This window comes from Heterocephalus glaber, unplaced genomic scaffold, assembly GCF_053883595.1.
Source record: "Heterocephalus glaber isolate CG9 unplaced genomic scaffold, H.glaber_assembly_v1.0 deba00001571, whole genome shotgun sequence".
Taxonomy (NCBI): Eukaryota; Metazoa; Chordata; class Mammalia; order Rodentia; family Bathyergidae; genus Heterocephalus; species Heterocephalus glaber.
In genome coordinates, this window is record NW_028258356.1 from 8769167 (window position 1) to 8795396 (window position 26230).

The following is a 26230-nucleotide window of genomic DNA, read 5'->3' on the forward strand; positions in this document are numbered from 1 at the left end:
AGCTCAAAATCGCTAATGCCCATTGATACAATAGTGAGCACATTCATAACTCAGAGCATTACTCATGCTGTTAGTGCTATGTTTAAAAAGGGATTGTCTTCTGAAGAATGGAGAGGGGTAGGCAAAGCAGCAGAGGTAGCTCCTGCTTTCTTCTGCTACCTTTCTTTGTACTGTTAACTCCTTCTTCTAAAGAAATAGATGGAAGAGAAACTGAGCGGAACCTCAGAATGGTTTTGCTTAGAGCATGAGGAATGAAGATGCTGTACTGCTGCCTTCTGGTTCTCCATTCCCTAGCTCCTGCATGTACTCTAGCACTGGAACCCAAGCATGTGTCTCATATGTACATGTTCTTTCTGTGCCCTAAGCTCATTAAGAAAACATAATTGTTACAACTTCCAGGACCGATTTTTTAAATGACAGGACTCAAAGATTTCTTCAGGTGCCACCAAACCTCCTAGAAGGATAATCCTATGCACACATTTAATTATAAATCTCTTATTGTTTCAAACATATCTAATTATAAATCTCTTCTTGTAATTTCACCTTGATCAGAAATTCACAGTAAGTTATTAGCATCCTTAAAAGTAACTATTTGTTCAAAAGTCTTCATGAAAATTAGTAATTCTCATTATTATGAGTAATTTTCATTATTTCAAAGGAATTGATATTTGATCAAAGTCCAGCTCTAAAATTCCTTTTTCAGAATTTTGTACTTGATTTCCATGGGTTTGTTAGACCCAGTTTTCCAAAAAATATTTTTTTCTAAATTTTATTTTCCTTTAATAAGGGTAAACAGATTTACTTGTCGAATTGAAGGTTAATCTAGTATCTAAAATAGAAACAGTATGTTTCTCCATGTTGGCCCAAAAGAACTTTACTTTCTCACCTTTGGTCAATAAAGTATTTTGTTGCTTTTATCGATAGTTGAAAATTCTCACTTACTGAAGATGGAGTTACTTCTTTTGAACGTGCTCAGATCAGGTATTTTCAAAGGTGTGGAAGGCACATCATTTGTTTCTTAAAATTACTTTAAACTGTAGCTGGGGATTTAGCTCAGTGATTCCACTGGCTGCCTCGCAATTGCAAGGTCCCAAGTTTGATCCCTTGGTACAAAAAAAAAAAAACAAAATTACTTTAAACTTCTTTAGAAAGCTAGGGATCTGTTGGATTGTTTGAGTTACTTCCCTCCTCAGGTTATGTGCAGATCTGTTTAATGGTTTAGCTGCCCTCTTAACACAACTTCTGCTTCTAGTTAGATTTATTTTCTAGGCTTCAGTGCTGCAAAGAGCCATGACTGAGAGCTCGTCTCTCTCCCAGTCTTCTCTACCCTCTTCTCATCAACTTTCCTCCTGGTCCCCCCATCTGCCTGATCTCTTGTCTTTTTCTTTGTCTTCCTTTCTTTTCCCTCATTCTAGTCCTGTTGCTTTCCTTGCCTCTTCCTCCCTTTACCTCTTTCTCTCCTTTATGTTTAGAGTGTGAAATTCTGTAACAATAATGATGAAGTTAATGCAAAAATTGCAGAGTACTATATGCCATGTGTTCTTAAAGTCACTATAAAGAGTTGAAATCAAATATTGGAACAAACATGGGACTGGCAAGAGTCTACCTTCTCTTAATACAGCAATTCTCTTTAATGGTTATGTTTTTATTTACAAATGTTCTAGGGAAAAGGCTTCAAAGGAAGATGGATTAGGGAAAATATGTGGAATCATAGGAACCTAAAAATGTAAGGAAAACTGCTTCTCCTTGAGGACAGAAGAGATCGCTTCCTAGCCATTATTTACCAAGGCTTGTGTGAGGGCTCCAAGACACACCCAGGCAATGTGCTCCAAGCTGATAGAAAATAGTGAGGTAGACCATAAGTCCCAAACAATATTTTAAACTGAGTAATGCCAACAGAGTTATCCAAGCAAAACCAGGAGAGGGGAATTTGGTTAAACTTTCTGCAATGGGGCTGATGGTAATAGAATAGACTGGAATCCTCATTATGATTGGGCTGCCCAGGGATACTGTTAGAGAGATGTTACATGGTGTGTGTATGGATATGTTAAAATATAGTCCATATTGATGTTGCAAATAATCTTCCTCACTCCATCATATATCTCATATACCTTAGATAAGAGATAATTAATGTGTGTGTGTGTGTGTGTATTACTCTTTTGCTGTAGTAGAAAGGGACTCCAGGACTGTGTCATTGCTTACAAACTATTGAGGGACTCGAGCTCATGCAGTTTCACAGTTCTTCTCAATATGTGGCTTTCATACCAACATACAAAATGGTTTCTCCAGCTCTTGCCATAGTATTTTTACTCCAACTAGTGAGAAGGGTAATGTCAAATGAGCAAATAAGCACTTCCTCTAAGAACAGTCCCACAAAGGAATTCTACCTGGGTGTTAATTAGTTACAACCAGTTTCAAGGAACATTGGAAACTGTTTCCAGCTCAGAAGTTGTTTAGCTATTGTCTTAGTCACTTTCCCATCACTGGAACAAAATGTCTGATAGCCACACCTAAAGAATGAAAGATTTATTTTTGCTTATGGTTTCAGTCCATTGTCAGCTGGCCTGAAAGCAGAAACAAGATGGCCAAGAGGTATGGCAGAGGAAAAGGCTCTCATCCCATGGCAGTGAAGAAGCAGAGAGAGAAGGAAGGAGGCAGGGAGGGGTCAATATACACTTAAAATTCACACCCCCACTGACCCACTTCATCCAATGAGGCCCCACCTCCTCACAGCACATTTAGTTATGAACTCATCATGAGTATAGAGCTCATGTGATTCAGTCACTTCCAAGACACATGAGAATTTATGGGACATTGTAGGTCTAAACTATAACACCTATTTACTTTTCAACTTGGAAAAACCATAATTAAAAAAAGAAAGATGATGTTTATACATGAAAAACCAGTGATCCCTGCAAGAGATATCAGGCAATGAATGCCCTTGACAAACCAATGAATGTCTTCGAGAAACCCAAGCCTCTGTTTCTGTTACTAATTGGACCTGAGTAATATCATTTACCAGCTGTAAGATGTGGTCTTCTTGGATGCATAAGAGGAGAAAGTGCTATACTGAGCATGCAGCTTAATCTGTTCTACGGCTGTGAATGGTAAAATATGAAAGTACTGAACTCTGCTGTATCACAGAAATTATGAATGAAGTAAAGTTTGTTCAAGGAAGAAAATACTATTTGCACCTCCTTGAAGTGCTTCTCCCTTAACTATCCTTTTACAAATGTAAAGGGATGACTTTCCTTTTGTTTTTTTTTTTGAAAGTGTATGATTTTATTTTATTTTATTTTATTTTTTTAGTTCTTTTATTGGTACATTTTAGGTATACAATCGTTTACATTTATCATTGGGTGTTTGTACCTGTACATGATGTATCTTAGTTCTTATTTTTTTCCCCATTACCTGTGCACCCTTCACCTCCTCCACACTTCCCTATTTACATAGATTTCATTTCCATTTTTTTTCCTTTCTCATAGTTTTTCCTTTCTCTCTTTTCCTTTCCCTTCCCCTCCCTTCACTCCTTTGTCTTTGGACCTTTTTTCTTATTTCAAATTATCAATTATTCATTTTAATCATTTTAAGCCTTGTTTACACTATCAGTTTCTCACACTAGTGAAACTATTCGGTATTTACACATGTGTCCTATTTATTTCACTTAAGAGTATGGCCTCGATATACATCCATTTAGCTATAAATGTCTCCAGTTTTTCATTCTTTATGGCTGAGTAGTACTTCATTTTATTAAAAAAACCACATTTTCTTTATCCAGTTTCCAGTTGATGCGCACTTGGGCTGCGTTCAAGCTTTAGCTATCACAAACTGTGCCGCTATGAACATGGGTGCACAGATATCACTGTGGTATGATTCTTTTAATTCTTTTTTTTCCACTTTGTTAAATTCTTTTATTGGTACATTGTAGGTATACAACACAATTACATTTCTCATTGGGAATTGTACCTTTACATAATGCATCTTGGTTCTTATTTTTTCTCCATTCCTAGCCCTCCCTTCACCTCCTCCACCCTTCCCTATTTACAAAGACTTTATTTCCATTTTTTCCATACAGTGATATATGTGCACCCATGTTCATACCAGCACAGTTTATGATAGCTAAAACTTGGAAACAGCCAAATGCCCATCAACTGGAGACTGGATAAAGAAAACGTGTTTTTTTAATAAAATGGAGTACTACTCAGCCATAAAAAATGAGAAATTAGAGACATTTATAGCTAAGTGGATGCACATTGAGGTGATACTCTTAAGTGAAATAAGTAGGACACACATGTGTAAATACTGAATAGTTTCTCTGGTGTGAGAAACTGAAAGTGTAAATAAGGACTAAATGTATAATAGGTAATGTGAAATAGGAAGAAAAGGGGCAAAGGGGAAGGAAGTGGGAGGGCTAGGGGAAAGGATAGAAGGGAATGGGATTAATATGAGAAAATGGAAAAATAGGAACAAAATCTTTGTAAATAGGGAGGAATGGAGGAGTTGAAGGGAGGGCTTGGCAAGGGTGAAAAATAAGAACTAAGAGAGACTATGTAAAGGTGCAAATTTCCAATGATGAATGTCATTATATTGTATACCTAAAATGTACCATTGATTAGAATGAATAATCGATAATGTAAAATAGGAAGAAAAGGTCCAAAGGGGTAGGGGTAGTGAGAGGGGCAGGGGAAAGGAAGGAAGGGAAAGGAAAAAATGATGAGAAATGGAAAAAATGGAAATAAAGTCTTTTAATTCTTTTGGGAAGATACCCAGCAGGGGAATAGCTGGGTCAAATGGGACCTCTAGTCCTAGTTGTTTGAGGTATCTCCATACTGACTTCCACAGTGGTTGCACCAGTCTGCACTCCCACCAGCAATGGGGAAGGTTCCTTCAGAAGATGCAGAAACAACTACAGACATGCTCAGCCACCTCATCTTTGACAAAGGAGCCAACCACCATCATTGGAGGAAAGACAGTCTACTTAATAAATGGTGTTGGAAAAACTGAATTTCAACCTGCCAAAGATTGAAACTAGACCCATACCTATCACCATGCACTAAGCTAAGATCAAAGTGGATTAAAGATATAAATATTAAGACAGAAACACTAAACTTGCTGGAAGATAAGTTAGGTAGAACTCTTGATGACATTAGCATAGGAAAAGACTTCATGAACAAAACCTCAGCAGCACAGGAACTAGCAGAAAGAATCAACAACTGGGATCTCATCAAATTAAAAAGCTTCTGCACTGCAAAAGAAACCACAAACAGAGCTAACAGACAACCTACAATATGGGAAAACAGTTTTAGCAGCTGTACCTCAGACAAAGGACTACTATCTAGAATATATAAATAATTGAAAAAAATCAAACCCCCCAAATTCAAAGACCCAGTTCAAAAATGGGCATCTGAAATGAACAGACATTTCTCAGACAAGGAAGTAAAAGCAGCAAACAAATATATGAAAAAATGTTCAACATCACTGGTCATTCAAGAGATGCAGATGAAAACAACACTGAGATTCCACTTTACCCCAGAAAGAATGGCTGCTATCAAGAAATCAACCAATAACAAATGCTGGAGGGATGACTTTCTTATGAGTGCTGGTTTCTACTTTTTCAAAATATATCTGTGCCCCTTCTAGTAGAAAATTATCACAGTAGTGTAAACTGGAAGACATCTTGTTCTCTACTTAATATGGAGGTTTTGATATTTTATAGATAACATTTACTGTTTTATTTGTTCAGAAGTAGGGTCTAAGTGTTAGCTATAATGGACAATAACATGTAGACCATTGAGTTAAAAATGGCTTATGATGATCTGAAATCAGGGAGGGCTGAGAAACATCTCAGAACAAAAATGTACTGGATTGTAATGCACTGATCAAGGCCATGGCTAAGGGTCTTGCCTAAGCAAGTTGCAAAGAATAGGAAACAAATGTAGAAAATCTTAGAATATTATCATGAGGATCCTTACAGGGGATAGGAAAGAATATTGTCTCTAAAGAATCCAGTCCATTTCATTGTCTACCAGGCCAAGATTCTTTAATGCTAGGGTAAACACAAATCTTCTATAACAAAAAGAGCAATGTAGATAGAAGTGTTTTACTCTTAGAGCAATTTAGAGGGAGATGAATGTTCTAGAGCAAGTGAAATGTTCCATCTCAGCAACAGGTTTTTTCCATCTCCTTGCTGTCATTCCCTACATAATTCCCTACATAATGAAAAGGGCATTTGTCATTTATGCTTTCATTCCACTGGTGACAACATCATCAAATGGGCAGATCCTTTAGTCAGGGAAACTGAGAAATGAAGTCTCATTTTGATCCGTTATGTCAGTAATGGCGAACTTTTTAGAGACTAGTGCCAAACTGCAAGCTAAAACCCATCTATTTATCTCAAAGTGCCAACACTGCAATGAAACATGAATACATTTACATATTTTTTCTTCAAAGAAAAACAAATAACAAGCATGCCATGAGTTTGCCATCCCTGCCCTATGTACCAAACCTTGAGGATCAATGGAGATTAGACTTTGGGTGACAGCAGCCTTGCTCTCAAGACAGTTTGAACAAATAACATGGCTAATGGGGGCATGTGTGCAGTTGAGTGGAAAAGGTGACAAATGCTCCCTTCCCCAGAGGGAAGTATATAGAGAACATTCTGGCAAGGAAACCAGAAATCAACTTGTTTTTAACTTAAGTTTTAAAAAATTTGGCCAACCAGTTCTGTTTATACTTTTATGATTACCTAGAAAAAAATGATTGTTCATTTGTTGTTACAACAAGAAACAGCCATGTGTTTCAAATCTCCCTTATAAGAGTATGTATTCTCTAAGTAACTGAGTCTATGTACTGATTAAGTGTAAGAACCTGATCAAATAAAACGTTTGATTAAAATTACATAATAAGGCACTGCATGTTTGGAAGCATACATCATAATTTTACTCACATAATGTATGCTATATCATCTGGGTTATGACTTGAGTTATTGGAAATACTGTGTATCTGCATTTCCCTCTCTTCAGAGCTCAAACTCCATTTCAGAACTATTACTGACGATCGAATTGATGTCAGCCAGGAAACTGTAATTTCCTGTCACTTGGCCTTGAATTACTACATTGAATTTTCAGGCAGTAAACAAATTTAGCTGAAAGATGCTAGCTTTTTTTTCTACTTATCATTAGTACCTAAAAATATGAATGTTTTATAATGTTCCATCTCCATTACACACACAATTATTGGCTCAGAATGATATTTAGCCTTCCTTGCATCCTTTTTTTCTTGAACTAATCAACTCCAAACTTCCTGCTGAAAACCAGTGTATATTCTTTTAAATTCAGGCTGCAGAGCCAATTTATCTGATAAAGGCAAAGAACCTACCATTTCCCTGCTACAGAAATGAAGCAAAGCATCTATGTTAGAAGGAACATAATGTTTTCTCCTGCTGTTTTTATTTCTCTTGTGTATCACAAGTGGGAAAGATGGAATTTTACAAGATCTTCATTAGTGAAGCACAAAAGAGTTTTTAAAAATATACCTTTTTTGAATACTTTGAAAATCTTGTTTTGTCTTATAACACTGGGTTGCTGTTTTCTGAAAGCTAAGCACAAAAAAATTGTGTTGGATTAGTGTTGACTTTCTGGTTGCTAGGTTTTCTTTGGTGCCACAAAAAGGAAAAAAATTCACGTTGGGAGGGCATTTATGGGGCAAGCAATGGCACCATGACTCTGTTTAATTGTGTGCATCTGAATCAGTTAGAGCATAAAGATTTCCTGGGGTTGACTGGATGGATTCAAACTCCTTGGCTGAAGTGGTGAGCTGGAAAATCAGCTCAGAGGGGTCTGGGAGATGGGGAAAAGCCTTAGGCTCTTTTCCTCTCCTGATCTTAGCACAACCTCTGACACATAGGAGGCTCTGGGAAAAAGTTATTAAGGAAGAGGCCACCTTCTCATTGTGAGGGTGTTGAACTAACACTGTGGTCAAGTTAAGTATGTTCTGAGAAGGTCCGTGTGGTACCTTGTGCCAAGAGTTGTCAGTGGGGGCCTGTGGACAGTTTTCCTTTTTTTGTTAGATATACATTGAAGGACATTTTATCACCCCACCCTCCTCCGCAGCAATAAATGCAAGCAGTACTCTCGGCTAATGGGACAATCAAAAGATGTTCCCCAAACATTGCTAAATGCCAGATATGAGAACAGCTTGCCTCTGCAGAAAAATCACGTGCTAAAGTACACTAATTAGTTGATCGATTTACCTACTAAAAGTGCTTTTACATTCTGTAACTTCTCAGCTTTAAAATATTTTCATTTCATTGGAAACTATTTTAGGTGTTAAGCAAAATTAGCAATAATAATTAACTTCTGTGTATTCAATGTCTAGCTTTGTCACACCTTAATATTTAGCTTTGGAGAATCTTAGAAGAAATGGACTATTGTATCTTTACCAAAAGCTCACTTTATAATCACCCAGACCTCACTTCCATAGTCTCTGTCTAGGAAAAAGAAAAAAAAAAAACAACCCATGCTATCCTGACTTAGGGTTTATCTGTTACTGTACTTTCTTTCTTACAATTTGTAGGCTTTTTACCATATTTCTATTTACTTTTGTTATGTTGTATTGCTTCACATGCTTTAAAACTCATAAATGATAGAGTCTATTCTGCAGCTTCCTTATCTGATGCATGATTACATTATTAAGGTGTTTAGGCAGATATATGAACTTTAATTCATTCATTGAAATACTACAAAATGTGATATGAAGATATATGCCACAATTTACTAGTATAAATTTCTGATGGATACTTATAATTTCTGCCAATATCAAGGAGGCTATAATTATTTTCATGCATATTTTTTAGTGACAGATTTATTTTAGTAGTATTCCATCTTTTTTCAACACTTTCTATTGACAATGTTTAAACAGTTTCAATATCCTGTTAGATGAGAATGTTAATGTCTTAAAATTCTTTGTAATTTCTCAATTACTGCTTTTTTTTTTTTTTTTGTACCGGGGATTGAACTCGGGTCCTTGAGCTTGCGCAGCAGACGGCGAAACCTCTGAACTAAATCCCCGGGCTTCAATTACTGCTTTTCACCTGCTTATTTTCCATCCATATTTCTCCTTGTGTGAATTGCCTAAGTACATTTTGCTCATTTTTCTACTGATTCATTATGTTTGCTTTTGTAAAAGTTCTGTTTTCAGCATATAATGCAGGATATATATACTTGAGTCTGTATGTGCGTGTGTGTGTGTGTGTGTGTGTGTGTGTGTATTCGCAAACTGTCTTTCCTGTTTTTATATTCTGACTCTGTTGTATTGATGGCTATCACCAATTTTATCAGTCTTTTTCACTATGGTTTATATTTGTATTTCTTTTTAAAGACAAAAATTTATATTATCTTGTTTTTTCCAAGTCTTATTTTTATGCATAAGCAGTAGTTCCACTTACATTTTAAAGTTCTCAGCCCTTACTGAACTGTTTATCATCAGTGTCTATGTGAGTGTGTTTCTGATTCTAAACAATATATTTTATTATAATATATATGTCCTTCTCTTTGGCCAGTACTCTGTTACCTTAAATATCATTTTTGTATATAAATTTTGATATTTATGAATACATACATTTTTCTTAATTATCTTAGCTGTTATCATTTTGTTCCTCATATAATTGCATAATTAGTTTTTAAGTCATATAAATTATATATATGTATATATATGTATAGTACATGTTTTTTGAGACTGTGTCTCACTATGTGGTTGAGTCTAGCCTTGAACTCACTACATAATCCAGGGTGGGGTCAAACTCACAGAGATCTTCCTGCCTCAGACTCCTGAGTGCTGAGATTACAGGTGTGCACCAACAAGCCTAATTTAAAATTATGTTAAGATTTTGATTAGAACAGAATTGAACTTATTGTACAATTGTAAGGAAATCAACACTTTCATAATACTGAATACTCCTACTTATAAGATGTTGCACCTCTTCATTTATATACCGTAGGTGCATTTATGTCTTTGAAATAAAAAAGATCTTTATCTCTACTTTTATCATTAAAACCATCATATTCTATTTCTCTTTCTACTGAGATTTGTTTTAAAATTATATTTTCTTCCACTGATTTTATTGTTATTGCTTATTTAAAGGTATATTTTGCAGGAATACAGCATAAAATAACCTCATTTATTCTAAATAATTTGCTTACAGGGTTTTTTTAACCTTTCATACAATCAATAATACTGAAAACAAATAATTTTCTCTTATTCTTGTGTTTATTGATTTTTAGTTAATAATTTTTTTCTTACCATGTAAATAAGTACCTGTAGTATAATAATTCATAGTATAATAGTAATATAGGCATCTTTAATTTCTTCTGATTTTAGGGCCTTATTTCATACATGTATTATACATGTTATTCTACTATATTTGTTAATAGTATTTGTGGTAATTCTGGTGTTTTGAAATTTCATGTAAATGATAATCTTTTTATGGAGTTCATTCTATTTTTAAAATTCATACTGTATTTATTCATGATGAGTGTTAATGCTTAAACAGCTTTATTTATCTGCTATTCTCCTAATATTGTTAGACTGTAGAGTACTTTATTGTATATAACAACTGATCTTATATCCAGATGTAGAAAGAGGAAATTCTGGTCCTATGCCTATCTTTGCTAGAAAGACCTCTTAACTCTCCCTTTGAGCTTTGATCCATGCCTTTACATTTTATATTTCCTGATTTCCTCACAAATAAATGAAGCAACAATTCACTATAAAATTCAAAGAATAAATTATGAACATTTCATCTCTAATAGTTAAAATTCCTACAGAAATTTATAATCATTTTTTTGTTTATATTTGCACTACACAATATTTACATTCATTTAGGGAATTGGTACATATATAAATCATATCTTGATCATTATTATGTCCCCCCCTTTCTTCCTCTCCCCTCCCTCTCTTTCCCCTTCTCCAGAAATGTTTAATGGTTTCCAGATCTTGAATTTTTTGCTTAGTCAACAGCCTGGTCATAGAGATTGTTGATTTTTTCACATTCTTTTAAGTAGAATAAAGAAAACAGAGCCTGAAGGAAAATATATGAAATGAAATAAACTTCTTTTATTTTTTATTATAAATTTGAAAAGGTCACAAAGCTTGAATTAGGACATAGTTTTCATGATGACTGAAAGTTCTAGTGTTGAATTGAGCTTTACTTTGCTCCATTATAGGAATTGGGATGCATGAGCACAATCATCCCCTCTACCAATAAAAAGCAATGAGGTACAGCTATGTAACAGTAGTGCATATGAATCTTCCAGATTGAGTGTTGAAAAGAAGAAATAAATGAGTAAACTGCATGATTCCACTTATGTGAAGTTTCAATAATAAGGAGTATAAATATGTGTTGATAGAACAGAATAGTGGTCACCTTTATGGCTGTGATGTAAGAAGATATGTGAAGGAGCTTTCTGGAGTTTGAAAAATGACATAGATAGTGGTTAACTCAATCAGATTAAAAAGCTTTGCACTTTATTATATGCATGTGGCATCTCAAAAAAGAATATGAGCAAAATAATGAATAAACTCAGAAGGGACCTAAGGCCTTTCTAAATTATCCATGTATTTTTAGTAGAATGAAACAATTATATTTGACACCTTTTCAGCTTCACAGGAAATTATTGATGTATGTGTGTACATTACTAGTATATTATTAGAGAATAACCAATGAGTTTTAATGAAGCATTACAATGAAGAATGACAAAATTTATATTTTTAGAGGTAATTTTGGAAATAGTACAAAGGACAGTTTGGATCCTTCTAGAAGGCTGTCCTTGGTGCTTTTCTCAACCTACATAACTTCTATGAGGAACTTCTCTTCAGACTGATGACTCCCATATCTAAGTCCTTATTCAAAATGTCTCTCTTTTTAGAGCTTCTTAGTGGAATTAATTACTTCTGTATCACAAGATACAAATTTGGGTAATATTATTGTGTTTTCATTTAATTTTAACATCATATAAGTTTTATCATCCCTCTGAATTATGAAAGAAATTTCAATTCAAAGTGTGCATAATGTTTACTTCAATATATTTATAAACACATCTTTACCTAGACCAGTGCCCTTTGGTACCACATTTGTGCTTTTGTGCTATTTCTCCCTCTCTTTCTATTTTCTCTCTCTCTCTCTCTCTCTCTCTCTCTCTCTCTGTCTTTCTCCTTTCTGTATTTTTTTTTATTTTTCCCTTTTTTTTCCAGTTCTTCACTCACTAGGGTCTTATCTTTTATTTTTCCAGGAGTATGGGTTGAACCCAGTGCCTTCAAACTGAGCTACAACCCTAGCCATTTTTTAAATTTATATATTAATTGGTACATTTTAGGTATATAATACATTTACATTTATCATTGTGTGCTTGTACCTGAACATGATGTATCTTAGTTCTTATTTTTTCTCCCATTACCTGTGCACCCTTCATCCCCACCACCCTTCCCTATTTACATAGACTTTGTTTCCATTTTTTTTCTTTCTCATAATTTTTCCTTTCCCTTCTTCTCTTTCCCCTTCCGCTCCCACCACCCCTACCCCTTTGGACCTTTTCCTATTTCAAATTATCAATTATTCATTTTAATCATTTTCATCCTTATTTACACTTTCAGTTTCTCATACTAGAGATAATATTCGGTATTTACACATGTGCAGCCTATTTTTGATTGCTCTTTTTCTTTTAATTTTTTTTCTTTTTACTTTCTTTTAAAATTAATTTTATTGTTGCATTTTAGGTATACAATATAATAAGATTCATCATTGGAAATTTGCACCTTTAGATAATCTCTCTTGCTTCTCATTTTTCCCCCTTTCCCCTGCCCTCCCTTCAACCCCTCCATCCCTCCCTATTTACAGAGACTTTGTTTGCTTTTTTTCATTTTCTCATATTAATTCCATTCCATTCTTTTCTTTCCCCTACCCCCCCAACTTCCCCTTCCCCTTTGCCCCTTTTCTTCCTATTTCACATTATCTATTATACCTTTAAGTCCTTATTTACACTTTCTGTTTCTCACACTAGAGAAACTATTCAGTATTTACACGTGTGTCCTATTTATTTCACTTAGGAGTATCGCCTCAATTTGCATCAACCGAGCTATAAATGTCTGTAGTTTCTCATTCTTTATGGTTGAGTAGTACTCTATTTTATAAAACAAACCTCACATTTTCTTTATCCAGTCTCCAGTTGAGGGGCAATTGGGCTGCTTCCAAGTTTTAGCTATCACAAACTGTGCTGCTATGAACATGGGTGCACATATATCACTATGGTATGATTCTTTTAATTCTTTGGGGAAGATGCCCAGCAGAGGAATAGCGGGGTCAAATGGGACTGTTGGATTGTTCCCTTTACAAGGATGTAGTGTCCTTCTTTGTCTCTCTTAATTAGTGTTGGTTTGAAATGCACGTGATCTGCAAAGAGGATAGGTACTTCTGCTTTTTTTCTGGTTCCTGTCACATGGAGTATTGTTTTCCACCCTTTAACTTTCAGTCTATAAGTTTCTTTTTGAATTAAGTGTGTTTCTTGTATGCAGCATATTGTTGGATCTTGCTTCTTGACCCATTCTGCCAGTCTGTTTCTTTTGATTGGTGAAATGAAACCATTAACATTGATTGTTATAACTGATACAGGTTGACTTATCATTGTCATGACTTTTTCTTTTTGTTGGATTCTCCCCCTTTGTGTTTAATTTCTTGTCCTACCCAATGGATTCATTCTGCTGGGCTTCCTAGCATTGTGATCTTCATTGTCTTTTCCTAGGATGTCTAAAATTTTTTGAGGTGCAATTTTGGTATTCATGCAGTTCCTAAGGTATTCTTTGTTATGAAAGTATCTTATTTCTCCATCAGTTTTGAAAGAGAGTTTTGCAGGGTACATCAATTTGGATTGGAGGCTGTTTTTCTTTTGGGCTTGAAATACATCACTCCAGGCTCTTCTTGCCTTGAGAGCTTGTGTTGAGAAGTCTGCTGTATTCTGATGGACTTTCCTTTGTATGTGATTTGTTTCTTTTCTCTAACTACTTGTAGAATTTTGTTCTTCTGTTGGGTTTCTGGAATCTTAACTATTGTATGCCTATGTGTAGATTTTTTTTGATCAATGCTATTTGGAGTCCTATATGCCTCTTATATGTATGTCAAGTTCTTTTCCCCTGCTTGAGAAGTTTTCTGCCATTACTTCTGTGAATAGTTTTTTATGTCATCTGTGTTCTCTCCTTTTCTTCATTGACTTTGATCAGTCTTATGTTATTCTTCTTTGCATCATCTAGCAGCTGGTGGATTGATTTCTCATGGTTCCTTAGAATTTTAAAGTAATTTTTCTTTTCCTGGTCACTAATTGCAATCTTATCTTCTATATCTGAAATTCTGTCCTCACCTTGGCTATTCGGCTGCATAAACTTTCAATGGAGTTTTTAATCTGCAGATCTGTTTGCATCTGTTTTATGGATTCCATGTGTTTCCTATGTTGGGATTCCATTATTTTCTTCAGCTCCTCTATTTTTTTTTTAATCTGTGTCCTTTCTAGATTTATTAATCATGTCTTGCACTATGGGCACAATCTCTGCTGTTATCTGAGAAATTATTTCTGATTTCATTTTTTCCCAGTCCTCTTTTTTTTGCCAGTTCAGGGAATCCAGGTGGTTGAGTATCAGATTGTTCCATCTCATTTCCCTTTGGGTTTGCTTTAGGTGATCTGGAAGTCTGGTTTTGAGACTTGTTTATGTGTCTTCTCATTTGAAGGGGTGGGTGCTGCTGGTGCCCATGTGGCTCACCTCCTTGGTGCTGGGTGGGGTCTGCTACTCAGCGCTGGGGGCAGTGGTATGGAGGCCCGGAAGGCACCTCCTCGGCACTGGGTATGGCTCTGCTCCTCTGCACTGGCAGTGTTGATACAGATGCCCAGAGGGCACCTCCTTGACACTGAGGGTGTCTCTGCTTCTTGTCACTGGGGGTGGCAGTACAGAGGCCCAGAAGGCACCTCCTCAGTGCTGGGGGAGGTTCTCTAATTTTAGTTTGTGAGCCAAGGTGTCACTAAGGTGTTTAATTGCCCTTGAATTTGCAGTCCACCTGTCTCAGCTTCTCTGGTAGCTGGGATTACAGGTGTGTGCCACCATGCCTGACTCACTTATGTTCTTTGTAGGTGAGGTGGGGAAGAGAGAGGAGGTACTCAGGTATTATTGTTAAGTGGCTTATTCATTATAGGCCTGGGGGACTCCCATGGTTATTGGTGTGAGAGTTTGGAATATTGGGTTCCTCCTAAACTTACCCTTTGACCTGGGTAGTGGCCTCTCCTAGAGTTAAACATTCCAGATCTCCCCTCAGCTAATCCTCCCCAGAAGTAACTGCAACTTCCTTCAGTAGGAGGCTCGTTAGCTTGCAAATTATTCTTTTGATCAGAATCTCTTTCACTAAATGAATTGAATAAAACATTCTTACTAAAAACTCTATATCTTATCCCTGAGATTTTCATGTCTTTGATCTATGATCAGACAGGCCCACAATTTTCTTCTAAAGCATGCTACTGTATCCTGAGGCCACAGGCTACTTCACCTTGCCATAGGCACTTGGTCTCTGTATCTTCTAACTGCAGAGAATAATACTTACTCTGCCTGCATGGCACCCTCTCAGAGGCTGAGCTGGGCAGTAGTGTATAACTCCATCACTCAATGAAATGAGCATCAAAAAGCTTTTCAAAACCTCCCTTTAAAAAAATCTTTTTTATCCTGACTATGAGTGAGAATCCTAAGTCAGTATGAGCAGATTTTTTTTCTTTTTCTTTTTCTGCCATACTGGGAATTAAAACCAAAGCCCTCAAACTGAGCTATATCCTGGTCCCTTTTTATTTTTTAATTTGGAGACAGGTCTCCCTAAGTCACAAAGTTGCTCAGACTGGACTCAAACTTTCCATCCTTCTGTAAACCTCCTAGAGTACTGGAATCACAGGCATGTCCCACTGTAGCCAGCTCAAGAGAGTCCTTTAAGCTGCAGAAACAAAATAACTCTACTTACTCTTAAAGTAGTAAGATTTTCCTATTGATCTCAACCATTGCATCATATTAAATAAGAGTGACAGATAGTTAATATGACATATTAACAATTACCTTCATATGAATGACTTTTCAACATCTTTTTCATATGCATGATTATACTTTTTCTATCTACTTTATAATTTTATATAATTCTTTTCCACAGAAGGAAGAATAAGTCATATTTGATTTAAAATGAACTAGAATGTATTCAAATTAATATTTATGTGCATAATCCATTTATTAATTCCACATGAATTACCTTTTATCATTGGTGTTAACTCAATGATGTTCTCAGGCTTTGATGTTGATAAAGTTGAAAAGAGGATGCTGCTCCTTGTAGTTGCATATAACTCCCCACTAAACTGTAGGATCTCTAAGGACAAGGGCTGGGGTTTTAAATTTGACTATTTTGGACCTGCACTGTGCTGAGCATAGGGTAATAAGTATCCTGTCTTCTATAGGACCTTTTGCACTGAGGGATGATATTCAATAAGGTGGATAAACTTGAATAAGCTAGAGCACAAATGATTTGGAAATTTGTTCGTATTATCATAAAGAAAGAAATATAAAGATATGGTTGATATTTTGTAATATCTCACTACTTACTACTCTAAAGAGTATGGAAGGTATATGGGGAATTAATATATAAATGCATTTTTGTGACATTCGATAGCCTCTGTTATTGGAAAGTGTGACATTGTGCTCAGTAAAACTCTATGCCATAATCAGATGGTTAGTCCACAAATTTAAAAAGGAATAGTGCACACTCATAGCAAGGTTCATCAGTCAAACTTTTGGACCTTTTGTTATTACTTATTGGTGATGTTATTCATGGGAACACTAAAGACATGGATGTAACAATGTTTTCTTAACTCTTTTTTTCATGAAGCATCCTATAAATTTTAAAAACTGTACAAAATGTAAAAATCTGTCTCAGTGTATTGTTGCAAAGCTAACATGCATGTAATGTCCATTCAAGTTAAAAAGTGGAGGATAAATAGGACTCCATTCAAATTTCAGTCAAAACATCCCCCCCCTTTAGAAAAATAATATAGTCATTTCTTTGTTTTTAAAATTAATTTTATTGGTACATTTTAGGTATACAGTATAATGACATTCATCATTGGAAATTTGCACCTTTACATAATCTCTCTTGGTTCTTATTTTTTCCCCATTCTCCTGCCTTACCATATATTAGTTTTACCAGTTTTTTGGAACTTCATTACTATATTATTTTTCTGGTTTGGGCTTCTTTATAATCTTATTATTTGTGGGATTCATACATTCTGGGGTTATGTTTATAGCTTATTAATCTTATCTATAGTTATCTGTTGCATAAATATGCCATTAATCATTTATCTGTTCTGATGTAGATGGACTTTTTTTCATTTTTTAGCCATTCTGAAAGAACATTTTTTCTGTATACCTTGATGTACATATGCATATAATTTTTAAGACTACATGCCTAAGAGTATTATTGGTGAATGATTAAGTATGCATATATTTGAACTCAGTATGGAACACTAACTTTTTGGCTTAAATAGTTGTATCAGTTTCCACTTTGACCAGCAGTGTTCTTGTTTCATTTCTTTGCCAACAGTTGGTTTTGTTATTCTTTTTATTCATTTGGGTAAATAAGAAGTTAGATCTAATATGTTTTTATTTAGCATTGTCCTGATACTGATGAGAATGCCAACTTTTTCACGTGATTATTGGTTGATCCTCTTGTTTTACCCCATGTATTTTATTTTTAAATAATCTGAGAGTGACAGAAAGTGTCAGGGGAAAATGTGCCAAGTCCTGTGTACCCTTTACTTAGTATTTGCCAATATTAACAACTTGAATAAGTGCAGTACAATATTGAAACTAGGAAATTGGCAATGGTACAATCCAAAGAGCAAGTATATTCATAATTCACCAATTGTATAGACATTCATTTGTGTGTATATTATTTTATGCATTTTTATCACATGCATAGATTAGTAGATTAGTGCAACCATTTTCACAGTGAAGATATTTGCTACAGCTCCCTACTGTGCCTTTCAGATAGTCCTCTCCCATCCCTGACATATGACAACCACTAATCTGTTCCCTGTTGGTATAATTATTATTATTATTTTGAAGCTCCTATTCAAATACATTTGTGCATTGTCATTCTTTTCCCTTATTGATTTTTATATGTGCATACACACACATATACATCTCAAATACTTTTTCCTCCCTAGAGAGTCCACCTATATTTTCTCAATGGCATAGTTTAATGAATAAAAATGTTGATTTTGATTATAGGCCATCATTTTTTAACGTTTAGTACTTTTGGACTCTTGTGCAAGAGAACTTTTCCTACCCTTACTTAGATCACATAGTCATTCTCCCAGAAGTTTACTATACTGTCACATGCAGATCTATAATCCTTTGGAGATCGATTATTGGTGTGAAGCAATTCAACTGGTCATCCATGTGGACATCCAAATCACCCAACATTCATAGAAAAGATTTTCCCTATGGCTTGGTAATTCCACTTTTGTTATAAGTCAAGTGATCTGTTTGTTTGGGGGATTTTTATGTTCTATGGGCTTATTTGTCTACCATTGCACCAGTTATATGCAATTTATTTACTGTTGATTGAAAATATGGCTTGATATTTGGTAGAGCATATAGCTTCAATTTGTTATTTGCTACCAGTGTTTTATATTAGCTTGGTCTTTGACATATATATATATATATATATATATATATATATATATAAAATATGTAACTGTAAATAAATGCTATATAAATGTAATATATATGTTGCATTTTAGAAACTTTTTCTCAAGTTATTAAAGAAAACTTGGGAGGTTGATTGGCAGTGCACTAAATCTATAAATATGTAGGCATGAGTTGTCATTTCTAAAGTATAGAGTCTTCTAATTTGTGCATAGTCCTCCAGTTATTTCCCTTTGATGTTGTTTTACTATTTCATCATAAAGTTATTACCAACTTTTGTTGGATTTATTCCAGGGTATTTACTATTTTTAATGTTACTATAAACTGTATTCTTTTAAATTTGCATTTTCTAAATGTTTGTAGCTGTTATAGGGACAAGCAAAGGATTCTTTATATATTGACTTTGTATCTAGTAAACTTGTGGAGCTCATTCATTAAGGCTAGTTATTTATCTTTGGATTCTTTTATATCTTCTATGTAGAGCATAACATTTGCAAATAGTAAATTTTATGTATTCCTTTTTACTGCTTCCCTGCTTCCAGCCATTTCTCTCCCCTCCTTTCCTTGTCCTCATATTATCTTGTCTCAATGCATGACCAGGACTTGAAATACAGTGTGTGATAGAATTAATGGTTAGCTAGTATTCATGTGTTGTAGGTGATCAAATGGAAACTTTTTACTTTTACCAATATGCATGATTGTGTGTGTATGTGTGTGAATACACTTTTTCAGATAAAGAAAGATTATGGAAATATCCTCTTCTATTCCTCATTTGCCAAGAATTTTTTTGGTCATGTCAATGTATAATTTATCAAATTATATTTCTGCACCATTTGAGATGAGCATATCATTTTTCCTCTTTATTTCATTAATGTGCTGAATTACACAGATTTATTTTCAAATCATAAACCAATCTTTTATTCCTGGAGTAAAATCAACTTGGATTGATGTGTTATTCATTTTTATATTATTGGCTTCAGTTTGCTGATGTTTGTTTAGGATTTTTGCATCTATATCAACCAATGAGATAAGTCTGTAATTTTCTTGTAATACTTACAATATTTAACAAGTACTCTTTGTTTTACAGAATCTTTTACCTTTTCTTATTTTACATGGCTCTATCATAAGCTTGCTATCTTAAGAAATGATATCACTTGTATGGTCATGCACCCTTAAATCTTACATCCCAGGCAAAATTACTAATTCTGTCAGCTCTGCTTTTTTTTTTTTTTTTTTTTTTTGGTACCAGGGACCAAACTCAGGTCCTTGCTCTTGTGCGGAAGGTGGCAAAACCACTGAGCTAAATCCCCGGCCCAACTCTGCCTTTTAAGTAATGTCTTGGTTTTGTCACTCTTCCGTCCTGTCAGCTCCTCTGCTAGTTCAGTATGCTATTGTCTGTTCCTTCACTTGTTCAAATAATTCCTTTTAGGTTTCTCTACCACATGTTTCTGATTTTCTCTATTGCAGTTAAGATGAACTTTTAAAATCACAAACCCATTTATGCTGCGTGCCTTCTTAAAAGTTGTCAGTGGCTTTTCCTTGGATTTCTTTCAGCTCCTCATGTTGGCCGTGTTCTCTCTTATGTCAGAGCTCTTGCCCATGTTGTTTACTGTGCTGGTAACATTCATAACTGCACATAAGCTAAAATATCCACATGGAAGAGCAGAGCAGAGCAATTGAAGAAGAAGCAAGGATTGGCAAATGGATGCCAGCATGAAACAGCATATGAGGATGTGTTAACAGTAATTTGGAAGTTGATGTTTCAAAGACTAGCTGTCTACTTCATCATTTATTTATTTTATGCTTGGCTTAGCGTATGTTGTGGGGATCTAGTGAATTCTTACATGTAACAATTCATCATTGACCCTTTTGTTTTTGTTTTGTTTTTTGTATCAGGGATTGAACTCAGGACCTTGCACTTGCAAGGCAGGCACAGTACCACTGAGCTAAATCCCCAGCCCTATTGATCCTTGTGTTTATGGGCCATGTGCAACAGGGAACCTCATTTGAAGGAAGTAACAGGGAGTTGGAGAATTTTTGAAGGATGGTTAACTTGGATAGAGTGATACTTGAAGAACTATCATATAAAAAAATTAAACATTTTGTGTACATTGATGTCCACAAAAATTATGAATAATGACAAGTTGACAGAAGTATAGTGTTGCAGACTTTGTCTTCAAATTTGGAAGATCTAAAAACTAGCACTGCCTCAAAAGAGAAGGACAGCCCTTTGAGAAAATGGTTCCCTTTATTTGACATATCCAGGTTGTGGTTGGTCAATTATTGAAAAAGAATGTACACTTGGGCACTAATTCTAAAGTATGGTCTGTGTGGTAGGAATGGAAGAATCAGCAGTTAAGAAGGCTCCTATAAGAACCAAGATGCATTATGTAAAGGTACAATTCCCAATGAGAAATGTAATTGTGTTGTATACCTACAATGTACCAATAAAAGAATTTAATACAAAAAAAAAAGAAGGCTCCTATGTGAGTCTAGTATGCAGACAGGTTTGCGGGGCCCTGCAGGAGAGGGAACTTTCAAGTCTTCCATGGTTTTCTGCATCACAGCATTTGTTTTTGTTTTAATCTCTTCTCCTGTGGAGAAGAGATGGGAAAAATCCAGATATCTAAGCTTTGATCTCTATTTTTTATATTAAGAGGGTTGGAGATGTACACTAGGAATTTATATGTTCAAGATTATTTTTCTTAATTATGAGAAATGGAAAAAAATGGAAACAAAGTCTTTGTAAATAGGGAAGGGTGGAGGGGGTGAAGGGAGGGCTAGGAATGGGGAAAAAATAAGAACCAAGATGCATCATGTAAAGGTACAAGTTCCCAATGAGAAATGTAATTGTGTTGTATACCTAAAGTGTACCAATAAAAGAATTTAAATAATTTTTAAAAAGATTATTTTTCTTAGGTGATTTCATTTTCTACCTGGGTTTGGAAATCACTGAATTAGATAATCCTTTTAAGGAGAAGCCTTGTATACTTATGGGTGGTGCAAATGTAATTTAGCAAGGCATCTGATCAACTTATTTATGATATCCCTTTTAAAAAAATACACAATATGAGTTGAAAAGAGAACATCTAGGACTAAGAATGGGTTTTGGAATCAAAATGATCAGAATTCTAATTATAATTCTTTTATTAATTATGTACTAGATTTGCAAAAATTTATTCACCTGAATATTCTTTTCTTAAAACAAATGATAAGTTAGTGAATAGAAGAGTAGAATCCATACCTTTGATGGGTGTGTATGAATGGCCTGTTGCATTCTACTTTAATGTGCAATGGATCCTTGTTTTGGTTATGTATAGAATTGCTATTTTAAATCCCATATGGTAAAATATAATTTATTTCAACTGTCATTTTTAATGCTAGTCTAAATTTTGTGTCTAATTTGAAAATCCAGATAAAAATTTAATTCATTAATTGAGCTATATTGTATGAAGGATTTAACTGTGTATTTGTTTTTGTTTTAATCACAGGTCTACAGGAACTGTGTAAATTTTTCTATTAAAATGGGAAATTGTGAAGAAAGAAAAAGATAGCAGTTGGATTTAAAATTCCTGGATGCAAATTTCACTTGTCAGAAGTCAGCATTTAAAAACGATATGCTGATTTGGAAGGTCCTGGGAGTAAATTACAAACATTATTTTTTTCATTCAATCAATGGATTTTTTAATTATTCCTTGGAGTCGATGAAGTTCAGAGTTAGTATGTGATGGGCAATGTGGTATGCCAGTGTTTTCCTGTGATTGCATCTTGGATTAGTTTGCTGCTTTTTTGAAGAGATTGCATTTTGAAGGGAAAGAACCTAATGTGATGGATTTATCTTCAGAAATGAACAGACATGGGAAGAATCCAGTGAGTCACAAACTAGAAGAGCAGAAGAAGGTAATGCAAATAAATTTCCTTATGCTTAATCCTTTTTTGTCTATGCTTAAAGAGAATTTTATAGATTGAAAAATGAATGTGATTTATGATAAACTACGAAGCTGTTTCACAGAAATTATCCTTGCTATGTAGCCAAGTATTGTTATGGGTCTGGATTTTATTACCAGTTGGTGATTTTGTTTCTGAAATCTTCTGATATATTTATCCAATGGATTGGGAAGGATTATCACACTGTGTTCTGTCACTTTTGAATTGAGCTGGGGACCTTCTGACCTGATCCAACACGAGGGCTTCTCTGAGATCCAGAGGACGCATGAGTCACAAGCACCTCTGAAGTTTTGGAGCATGTTAGAGCTCTCCTAAAAGAAGCACATTTTCCTTACCACCAGAAGACGGCATAAGTGGCATTTAAAATTCTTCAGTGCCACTGGTGCCTATCATCTATGCCTTCTCACTTTTACAGCTGACCTGGAAAATGAGGCACTTGTGAGCTTTGGTTTGATTCTTCACATGCAATGTCAAAGGAACCACCAGAATATATCAAGAAAAGAGTGTGCAAACATATTTGAAAAAGTGAATTTCGAGAGTTTCAGAATAAGAACTAGGAAGTGAATGCTGAGGTTTGTGCTTAAAAACCCCATTTTCCTACCTTTTTAGAAATCTTTATGGCTAAGCCACTGTGCTGTAGTGAGTGCTATCTAGAGAGCACTTATCAGAAGGGTTAGAGATGGTGCCCAGGAGAGAAAACCTCACTCTAATGAAGTGCATTATTTTGTGGGATTGACTCGGCTAGTACAGAAGTGTATGGGGATGCAGTGAGTAAGCCACAAAAGCAGGGAATAGGGAGACATCAAAAGGAAACTTTTAAGTAGCCCTGGGTTGAGGGGCCTGATCAAGGTTTATTTTTACATCTATTTTAGAAATTTTGTTTACTATTTACTTTTAGCATCCTCTAAGATACAAGCTCATTTATAGTTTTGGAAGTAAGAAATTTAAAAGAGGACATCTTAATTCAACAATTTATTAACTTTGGCTATTTTGATCAATACTATAAGGAGGAGACTTTGTTACTAATGGAGGCAGAAATAGGTGGATAATTTATGCCTAGGGTGGTTCATCTAACAAGTTTCTTGCAGTATAAATCTCAGAAAATACTAACTACTGTAAAATCCAAGGTGCCTGTAGTCAGTTTTCACCTCAATGTGGATATAAATTTCTGGACAAATAAGTATGTTACTGAGAATGTTTGGTGTTATGGGTGGCCAGCTTTTAATTTTTATTTTTTGCTGGTAGTAAGGTGCTAACTGAAAAGAGATGGCAGGGTAAATTTCAATGTAAAAGCATGGTCTGTCATTTCTTAATGATTGGAGAGGAATTTAATCATTTTCTCTCTATTTTTTGAATGTCCTTAACTCTGATGGTAATTTGCCTACTCTATTGCTTGAGTGAAGAGGAAAGTGGGGGAGCAGGTATACAATTAATATTTGAGAGGTAAAATTTGATTAGAAGTCTTGTTTTGCTGGCAAGAAAGACAAGCACTTCTGCAGGTGCTATCTTTTCATTTCCTGAATAAGACAAATTTTCTGCCAACACAAAAGGAATTGCAAGCTGAAGAATGAAATGGATTCTTAAAGTCATTTCCCAAATCCTTGTGTGGAACCTTACATAATGGTGTGTAATGTTGCCTAGTTTCATAAAGGCCAGTTCACAAAAGACTACTTAGCTAATTAAGAATATACTAATAGGGATAGAGTTTAGAAAAATCATAGAAAGTTATAATTCTAGGAGAAAATTAAAAATACCAGTTTAGTGTTATGAGGCAAGGGGGCTTCCCTTTCACTGTAGCCTCATCGTCTGGTTGGTGGGGAGATAGAAGAGGAGTAATTTTCAGTGAGTAATCCAAGAGTGGAAATGGGTTTCTAATGGCCTCTTGGACACCTCATTGATGTGGGCTTTTCCAGAGCAGCATTGGCATGTAAGATCTGCAAATAAGCCTGAAACTCACACACTCACCAACACATACACACACACCTGGAAGAAGGGGAGATAAAGTTAAAATTTGTCAAGTATGATAAAGATCATCTCATCTCGATGATATTTTTGTGATTCTAAATTAAGGGCAAAAATGGAATTTAACATCATACATCTTTGTAAACAAAGGTCTGGCCCAAGATCTAATACCACATAATTTCTAGTGGAGATCGAAAAATTGTTCTTGTACTTACTTGGAGTGTTTTTGGCCCATCATGATGAGTTAATTTAATGAGCACTGTGGCCACATTGGAAAAATATCCTAATTCATGCCTTCATCAAGAGGAGCCAGTATGAATGAAAAATGTTTCTTATTTTCACTGTGGTGGGCACATGTTAGACATCACAGCAAGATTCATTGAACTAGACTGGATACAGGCACCTCTTCCAACCCCTACAAAACAGATAATCTTTTTGAGTCTACAAACTATATGTGGGGTTTTGTTTTTAATTTCAAAATGTGTGGATTTGTGCATATAATGCTCTACTTACTTCTAAATAGGAACTCCCAGGGTACTGAGCATTTGGGTTTGTATGTGTACTATTGAGTTGAGTAGGTGAATGTTAGGGAAGAGGTTATTTATGGAGCACATACTATATACAAGGAACACGTTTATCTCTTCCAATTTATTAATAAAAGATCTTCCTACAAAGATAAAACATGCTTTTAGCTCCTTAGAAGTCTTGGTCCTAAAAAAAATATTTATCACTCAAGAACATACACATAAAATTGAAGCATTCAAAAGTATGTCTTTTTGGTTTTATTTTTAAGGAATACTTCATCAGCTTACTAAATCTGAACAGAGAAAAAAATACCTAAATGTTATAAGGTATCATCCATAGGTCCTATCTAAAGTGTTCTTCATTATGGATAAACCAGAGATATGATTTATTTAACTTATTAGGAGTTAAATAAGAATACGTCTAAGGATCTTATAGAAGTTGAATAATTCTTCTAAGAATCTCAAGTTGGATTAAGGTAGGGCTAGGTGAACCTTCAGTTCATATTGACTCTTAATTCTACTCTTAGCATTTAGCTCTTGGAATGTTCCAGATAGGAAAACAGGTCATCTCAAACCTATTGAATGCCCATAATATGGTGTTTTATTTTGTTGACTTTACCCTTTCAACCTTGTTTGCCTGTTGATGCCAGGGCTGTTGCTATATTGCTCTCTATTAATTTTTATTGCTTTGTGGGATTCTTTTTGCAAAACCCTGGAAACAGTAGAAGCCCAATAGGTACAAATGTCACTACAATAAATTAGTTGTGACCTTAAACTAAAAAACAAAGCTTAGTAGATTTCACTTTCAATTAAATTGCAGCAGTGTGCAATTCAGACACTCTTAGGACACTATTTTATTGCTCTAGGAATATCTTACGTATTAAGTGAAAGTATTCTTCATAGACAACAACTTACTAGGCTGTATTAAAGAGGTAGAAGGATGTACATTTCAAAATCATGGTTATAAATTACAATTTATAGTGACCTGTTGGAAGTGTTCTTTTTGTCTGTCCTGTAAACCAGAAAGGGAT

The 26230-nt window shown here is 34.9% G+C and overlaps 1 protein-coding gene across 3 annotated transcripts in view; it reads left to right on the forward strand.

The window, feature by feature from the left end:
• The window catches only part of Nav3 (neuron navigator 3), an 813909-nt gene that overhangs the window by 237873 nt on the left and 549806 nt on the right, over nucleotides 1-26230 (forward strand). For all 3 annotated transcript variants that reach the window (XM_013072315.3, XM_013072311.3, XM_087192477.1), the window contains exon 2: nucleotides 22257-22665. In XM_013072315.3, coding sequence (XP_012927769.1) covers nucleotides 22594-22665 — 72 coding nt within the window. In that variant the 5' untranslated portion in view covers nucleotides 22257-22593. The remainder of the gene's footprint in view (nucleotides 1-22256; nucleotides 22666-26230) is intronic.